Genomic DNA, 7,854 nt, shown 5'->3' with positions numbered 1-7,854 from the left:
GGATTCCTGTCCCCAGCTGCTAAGGAATGAAGATGGTATAAAGACATCTATCTGTGCCTCGCTGAGGAGGACAGGCTTGGGAATTGGATGGTCCTGGGTTCGAATCCCGGATCAGCCACTTTTTAGGTAGACTACTGACTTGGTCTCTCTGGACCTGGTCCTGATGCCAACCTCCTATGAGGTCTCCAGGAAAGGAAACCTCCTGACATTCCCTTCTGAAATCTGCTCTGCTCTCCAACAGGATTTGTTGCACAGATAAAATGAAACGGGGTATTTGAGACCAGGGCTTTTTCAGCAAAGAAACCTCTCCGGGAACGGCCTGGAGGAGGCCAGACTTTCCTCCACATGCTCCCCACCACCACCCCAGCTTTTGATCCCAGAGAAAGGCCTCCTGACCTCTCGCCCACCCCATCGACAGACAAGGGCTGCACACAGCAAAGTGGGTTGGCAGAGCCAGCTGAAACTTTATTCTGAAAAAAACACAATTGCATTTATTCTGAAAAAGACACTTGAATTGGCTTTTAGTTGGGGGCATGGGCAAGGCAGGCAGTTGACTGCCCCCCAGCGGTGGGCGAAGGGTGGGGCTGAGCCTCAGATTCTTCCTCCTTCTGCAGGAGCGGGGAGGCTGGGAGGGATCGCGGGAGCCTTTCACTTGGGCAGGATGTCAGAGGACTCAGACACCAGCTTCCCATCACGGGTCTCAATCTTCTTCACAACCACAGCCTTGGAACTGGTGCGGCTGAAGGAGCCAGGGCTCCCGCCAGAGCCCAAGCTGGACTGGTAGGAGCTCAGGCCGTAGTTGAAGCCAGGGGTCCCATAGGCTGAGGTCAGCCCACCTGGTTGGGAATAGAGGCAGAAGCCACGTGAGCACAGGAGCCCGTGCACAGATCAAGTGCCATGCCCCCCTCTCCCTGCCACTCTGGACGTGGTCCCCATGGCTGGGGAGCTGCCCTGGTTCACTCCTCCAAGACGACTGAGGAAAACCAAGAGCAGGGCAGGACAGAACTTTGCTGTCAGCTGTGTGACCCTGGACAAGACGTTTACATGGGCCCCAGCTTCTTCAGCTGTTCCAGAGGGAACTGTATAGGAGCCGCCCTCCTCCTGCCCTGCCGCCCAGGACCAGGACACTCACCTGAGTACCCGCTGGTGGTCTTGGTGTGGATACTCATGTTCTGCAACCCAGACTCCAGCCTGCACCCAGAGGACACATGGAATGTCAGGACCAACCCCTGGCCCTATCCCTGGACAAGTGGACCCAAGTCCCACCCCTCCTCACCCCAGGTCCCAAGGACGGGGCACCAGTGCTGATCAGAGAACCCCCACACCCACCTGCTCTCCTCGCCCTCCAGCAGCTTGCGGTAGGTGGCGATCTCCACATCCAGGGCCAGCTTGACGTTCATCAGCTCCTGGTACTCACGCAGCTGCCGCGCCATGTCCTGCTTGGCGGTTCTCAGGGCGGCCTCCAGCTCGGCCAGCTTGGCCTGAGCATCCTTGACGGCCAGCTCCCCACGCTGCTCAGCATCGGCGATGGCGGCCTCCAGGGAAGCCCTCTGCGGAGTGAGGGGACCGGTAAGCAGTGAGAGCAGAATCTGGTTACCTCCTCCCCCTGCACCCACTCTCTCCCTTTCCCCTCCTTTAGGGAACCCCTCTCTCCCTGACCTGGACTAACCGACTTCACCCAGCTCGATCCAAGAAAATGCTACAGGAGGGTGAGACTCGGGAAGCGGAATGGGGAAGTATGAGCAGCTTCCAGGCACCTCCCCACACAAACTTCTCACCTGGGATGCTGTACGGTATTATCCCCACCCCCAACTGGACTAGATCTCTGCTTTCTAAACTTCCTTAAAGCATCAGAGCCCAACCTTACCCTGATATATGAGACAGATATAATAAAGCAGGCTTGGGGGGCCCATCCTGGGCCCCCAACCGACCTGCCCAGCCACCCCCTGGGGGCCTCCTCAGCACCCTCAGCCTCCCAGGAGCAGTCTGCCCCTCCAACTCCTGACTCTGGTCTAGGATTCCTTCCCCAACCCCCAGACCCCTCACTCCTTCTGCAATACCTCCTCTCACCCGGAAGTGTCCCAAGACCCTCTCCCACACTCAGCCCAGCCCACACCTGGCCTTTGAGGCCCTCGATCTCAGCCTGGAGTCGGCTGATGTTCCGGTTCATCTCAGAAATCTCGGTCTTCGTGCGACGGAGGTCATCCCCGTGCTTCCCAGCCAATGTCTGCAGCTCGTCGTACTGCAGATGTGAGACAAGGAGTGAGGCTGAGAGGAGACCCCCCTGGTCCCTCCCAGGGAAAGTGCCCTCTCAGCCAAGTCACCAGAACCCAGGTTATCTCGCCCCCCCTCCACCTCCCACACATACCCCTGGGCGCAGGGACATCCCTGTCCCCCAGCACTACTTGGCAGCCCAGCTCACAACAGGCAGTTGAGTTTGAAATCCTGCTCCCTCCTCAAGGACTAGGGCACAGAGCTGGCCAGCAAGGGGGCACCAGCCTAGTGACCCTGCTCTTCACCTTGATCTGGTACATGGTCTCAGCCTCAGCCCGGCTGCGGTTGGCAATCTCCTCATACTGGGCCTTGACCTCAGCGATGATGCCATCCAGGTCCAGAGAGCGGCTGTTGTCCATGGACAGGACCACGGAGGTGTCCGAAATCTGCGACTGCATCTCGCGGATCTCCTGTGATGGGAAGGAGAGGTGGTGAGGACCTGGCCCTGCACACAAGGGGTCCCCTTTTGCAGAAGGGCTTTCCATGGGGGATAAGACAGCGGGAATTAGGGCTGGCGAGAAGGCAGATTTCCTAAAGAAGGAAAATGGGTCAAAGATCTGGAACTTGGAGAGAAATAAAGACGTACCGAGGCCAGGATAAAAGGAAATCTGGCTTTGAGTGAGGAACCAGAGGGGCAGAGCCCTTCCAAGCTCTCAGCTACAGTATGGTGCCCACAGAGGGCTCCCCTATGGCCCAAAGAGTCTAACCAAGGCCCTGGGGGCAGAGCAGGCCTGAACTGCAGCTGGGGCACTTTGTGTATGATGATCTTGGACAGGCTATTTCAGTTCCCCGAGCCCATTTTCTCATCTGTGAAATGGGGTAATGAACCCTCCCTCATGCAGGGGGACAGAACACATAGAACATCCATGCCAAGTTCCTATTGGCAGCCAGAATTATTCACGGTGGGCCCTTGTCTGTTGGTGTGCTGGGGGTTGGGGGGGCCTCTAATAGGGCTGGGAAGCTCAGTCTCCAGTGCCCAAGAAGGTACCTCTTCATACAGTTGCCTGTAGAAGTTGATCTCATCGGTCAGGCCCTCCAGGCGGGACTCCAGCTCTACCTTGTTCATGTAAGCTTCATCCACATCCTGCAGGGTGGGGGGAGGGGAGCCTGAGCTGAGTGCCCACTCCTGACCCCAAGCCAGAGGCACCCAATGGCCTGGACTTGGAATTTTCTAACTAATTGCCTTCCCCCCTCACTGTGTGTGGCCTGATCCAGGCCAGTCTCTGCCCCATCACACCTGCATTCCCAGCCCCAGCACCTTTACCTCAGCTTCCTGGGCACCTTTCCCCTTTCCCCTTCCCTCCCTCCCCTCCCCTCCCCTTCCCCTCCCTTCCCCCCCTCCCCTCTCTCTCCCCCTGCTAGAAGCCTTCTATAGCCAGACCTCCAATTCTATTGCTCCATTTTCTTAGCCATGTCCCAACACTGATGTCCAGAGTTCTGTCCAAATGCACCCAACTACCTCTCTGTCTTTCTATGCTAGATACTTAGGAGGCACCCAAATGTTGTCCTATTGCTTAGAAACTTTTAAGAGCAGAAAGCCTCTAGCCTAAGTCTCTAAGCACCAGCCTCCCGTGTCTGGTGGGGGAGGGGCACTCCCTCACCTTCTTGATGATGACAAACTCATTCTCCATGTCTGTGCGCTTCTGGATCTCATCCTCATACCTGATGAGAAAGAGACACCGAATCAGAGCGTGGAGGTAAAGGTGCGGTCGCCATGGGTCTTTTCAATATCTAGAAAACTCAGTTAATGGAAATGCAAGATATGAGATGGCTGGTCTGCTCCTTCTGCCCCAACCAGTCTCCCCACCCTGGCCCCATGCTATCGTCACCCAGTGGGGAGACCTGGAGCAGGAAGTCTCTCTCCAAATCCACGAATACACAGCGGATCAGGCATATGAGGAGGGTTAGCAACAGGGACTGACACGAGACCTCACACAGAACTTTCTGGAATGTGCTGGAAATCAGGGATAAGGAAGAAGTAGGGGCTAGGACTATTAGTATACAACAGAGACCTGTTGGCTACCTCTGTCTCCCTTCTTAAGTTTACTATGTAAACATTAACAGATAATTTGTTGTCCAAATCGGGACAGTTCTGAGACTGAAGGTGGGGCGGGGAGGTGCTATTAACAATGGACATAAACCTAGACTGTCCTGAGAAAGCCCTGTGCTGGGGTCACTCTGATTATATAGGACTGCACTGCCCAACATGCAGAGGGCTTTGGTGTCTTAGGCCTCTGGTCCCAAAGGGCCGGGCTGGGCGGGATGACTTCAGTTGGGGAGGATGAGGCTCACTTGGTCCTGAAGTCCTCCACTAGCCCCTGCATGTTGCCAAGCTCCACCTCCAGCTTCAGCTTCTCCTGGGCCAGAGTTTCCAGCTGCCGCCGGAGGTTGTTGATGTAACTCTCGAACATGCTGTCCATGTTGCTCCGGGCTGTCTTCTGCTGCTGCAGGAGGTTCCATTTGGTCTCCAGAATCTTGTTCTGCTGCTCCAGGTGCCGCACCTGCATGACAGGGCAGAAAGGTCCACATCACACATCACGCCAGGGCTCAAAGTCTGACGTGAAGCAAGCACTGTCTTTTCCCCTAATCCACTCCCCGAGCAGTGGGCTCTCCGGAATCCCCTTAGTGCTGGGTTGGGGGAGGCAAGGGGGTACATGGTTGTAAGAGGATAGCTAGGAGTTATGTTGAAGCTATATTTGCAGAACAAATAGGTCTTATTGACTTAAATTTTATATTACAGGACAATAAAGGTAGTGAAGTTGTAATTAACACTTTACGTATAATTGAAAAAAATGTAGCTTGTTCATAGCACATAATTTTATCATCATGATTATTATTTGAAGTGGCTTTGAGGGACTCATAGATTATAAGGAAACTTTACCCTACAGCCTGGAGAGCATTGGCCAGAAGACCTAGGTTTTAGCCAAACACTGCTACTGATCTTGAGTTGCTTTCCCTCTCTGAGTCTGCGTCTCCTCAACCCTGCAATGGCCTAGAAGAACTCAGGCAAGCCCTATCTGGAGCCGCACCTCTGTGCAGAAGTCCCTTCTAGCCAGGGAAGTGGCAAGAAACGAGGAAAAGCCGTCTGCAAAAAGCCGTCTGCAAACTGAAGACCCTCCTCCCCACAGCCCTCTGAGTTCTCCAACATCCAACCTCACCCACACCACCCCACCCCACCCCACCTGCATTCCACCACCCTGCGGTCCTGCTCCAGACGCAAAAGTCCTAGGTCCCTCGGATTCAAGGGATCCAGATTTTAGATGAAATTAAGGCATGTTGTAAGGGAAATTTTTAAAAAGAATAGTAAATTGGTTCCAAGAAGAGGAATGCATTTTTTTTTTCACTCAACCCAAAGTTGGAACTTCTTTTAAATTGGGAGGACTTAGAAGACCAGGTTGTCTTAAGGCTCTGGTTCAAATCCAGCAAATCCCTCTCTGTAAATCCCTTTCTTCCCCAGCTCATTCTGCCCCCAAATTACAAAACATAAGTGATAATAACATTTAGCCTTATTAGACTGCTTAATGTAGGCCAAGCACTGCTAAGCTCTTACACACATTACACGCCTGAATAGGCAAAACCTCTGATTTAGGGATTAACGTGCCCATTTTGTAGATGAGGAAATCAGATTTAGCAAGGTAGGCCATCAAAGGAAAGGGCAGAGCACTGGGAACCTTCGGCCTGTGCTTAACTACTCCCTGGAAGGACCCCAGAGCTAGCAAAGCGCAGTCAAGTAGAGTCAAAGGTGCTTAAAGCCAAGGAACCAGCACGCACTCCCCCAAAACAGGGGCGAGCCGGTTTCCTGGGCGACTCCAAATCCTAAATGAGCTCCTCTGCCCCAGGATTTCCCTCCTTCCGCTCCCACAATGCCTCCCAGAAGGCAGTCAGCAGGGAGGGGCCGAGGCTCCCGCGCGCAGGGGGCCCTGGGGCCCCTGAGGAGGCAAACCCCTGCGGCTGCAAAACCCGGCCTGGCGTCTTCCCGGGGGAAGTGGAGCCAGTTGGGGCGGAGCCGGGGGAGAGAAGAGCGAGAGGGGACAAGGGCCGAGTGGGGAGAGGGGCGTTGGCTGAACGACGCCTTGTCTAAAGCCATAAATCCTGGGGTTTAACAGGACGTGAAACGCGGGTGGGGTGTCCCACGCCCGCAGACTTTGAATCCTCGATGAGCCTTCCTGAAGCCAGTTCCTGGCGTCCACCCGACCCCGACACACCCCCCCCGCCCCACCCCAGATGCTACGAGCGCCCCAGGTAGAGCAGCGGGGCTCCAGCGCAGCAGGCCTCGGCCCCTCACCCCTCGGTGGGGGCGGGTCTCTGCCCCGCCCGGCCCCGCCCACAGGGCCGGCTCCGGGGGCCTCCTCCGGCTTCTGGCTGATCTTGACGCCCCCCACACTCGGGCCCAGGTACGCCCAAGGCCTGGGTCAATATCTGCCTGTTTGAATCGAGACAGCCGTTTCCTTCTCCCAGAATCCTATCAAACTCCTATTTAAAAAAATAAAAAAATTTTAAAGCACAGGAGCTCTGTTGGGAAGCCCTTGAGGCCGTGCTGGAGAGAAGGGTGAACCTGAGGGAGGAATTCCCCTCCCACCCCGACGGCTGAACAGCTGGGGCTCTTCCCGGCTGAAAGCTTCCCAGACGCTCAGACCTCGAGTTGGGGTGAGGTGGGTGAGGGAGGGAGGGAGCCCCAGAGTTTAGAGTCAAAAGCCGCCCAGACACCCCCGCTCCGTCGCTTCCCCAGCCCAAACCAAGGTGCGTGGCTGGGGGGGCCGAGTCATCGGTTGGAAGGGAGAGTGTTGCCAGAGTGGGTGGGGCCCCGCAGGACGCCAGCGAGGGGCTGGAGATGTGCCCACGGAGGGTGGGGTAACCAAGAGAAAGGGCTGCGATCCTGGTCCAGCCCCAGGCACCGCCAGCCACGCAGGAGGAGGCCTCACCTTGTCGATGAAGGAGGCAAATTTGTTATTGAGGGTCTTGATCTGCTCCTTCTCCTGCGTGCGCACGGCCTGGATGTTGGGGTCCACCTCCAGCTTGAGGGGGTTCAGCAGGCTCTGGTTCACGGTGACAGCTGTGATGCCCCCCAAGCCCGGGGCCCCGCCGTAACCTCCAGCCAGACTCATGCTGGTGCCCAGGCCGCCCCGGAAGCTACTGCCGCTGCCCACCCGGGAGAAGGCCGAGGAGCTGATGCGAGAGCCCGGCCCGCTCGTGTAGGAGCGGCTGCTGAAGGACCGGGGGCCGGAGCTGGACACCTTGTAGGACTTCTGAGTCACCCTGAGGGACATGGTGGAGGCCGGAGAGGAGGCGAGGAGGCAAAAGCACAAAGAGATTCGAGGAGTCGAGAAGCTGCTTCTCAGTGGGGTACAGCTCCCCGACGGCCTTTTATAAATAAGAGAGCCCAGCCCATGAGGAGGGGATCGGCCTTGTAGCTGAATGGCTAGGCCCTGAGGGGGCAGGGCCTAACCTGACACCTGCCACCTCCAGGCCGGACTCAGGTGGGGGCAGCAGAGAGCTGCTCCCATCCAGGAGCCCACTCCCGCAACCCCGCCAGAGCCCGGGAAAGGGCAGTTCAGTGGATGGAAAGTGCAAGGACTCTGC

The 7,854-nt window shown here is 56.4% G+C and overlaps 1 protein-coding gene across 1 annotated transcript; it reads right to left on the bottom strand.

The window, feature by feature from the left end:
* Positions 1–445: 445 nt before the first annotated feature.
* Positions 446–7,593, bottom strand: KRT8 (keratin 8). The gene is made up of 9 exons (XM_057701694.1): positions 7,197–7,593; positions 4,567–4,775; positions 3,876–3,936; positions 3,263–3,358; positions 2,520–2,684; positions 2,117–2,242; positions 1,330–1,550; positions 1,133–1,191; positions 446–836 (listed from the first exon to the last, which is right to left on the bottom strand). Exons 1-9 carry the CDS (start codon positions 7,539–7,541, stop codon positions 649–651), a joined length of 1,470 nt encoding a protein of 489 aa, XP_057557677.1. The 5' UTR covers positions 7,542–7,593; the 3' UTR covers positions 446–648.
* Positions 7,594–7,854: the final 261 nt, after the last annotated feature.

Source organism: Hippopotamus amphibius, chromosome 12 (genome assembly GCF_030028045.1).
Source record: "Hippopotamus amphibius kiboko isolate mHipAmp2 chromosome 12, mHipAmp2.hap2, whole genome shotgun sequence".
Classification (NCBI taxonomy): Eukaryota; Metazoa; Chordata; class Mammalia; order Artiodactyla; family Hippopotamidae; genus Hippopotamus; species Hippopotamus amphibius.
This window is presented reverse-complemented; position numbering and strand designations above follow the sequence as displayed.

What these genes read in the sequence shown, in the direction of transcription:
- KRT8 (XM_057701694.1), bottom strand. Translation starts at nt 7,541, where the DNA reads ATGTCCCTCAGGGTGACTCAGAAGTCCTACAAGGTGTCCAGCTCCGGC. An exon ending in GTGGAGGACTTCAGGACCAA is followed by an intron (nt 3,937 to 4,566) that starts GTGAGCCTCATC and finishes CTTTCTCATCAG; the next exon opens with GTATGAGGATGAGATCCAGA. An exon ending in AGTTTGTCATCATCAAGAAG is followed by an intron (nt 3,359 to 3,875) that starts GTGAGGGAGTGC and finishes CCCACCCTGCAG; the next exon opens with GATGTGGATGAAGCTTACAT.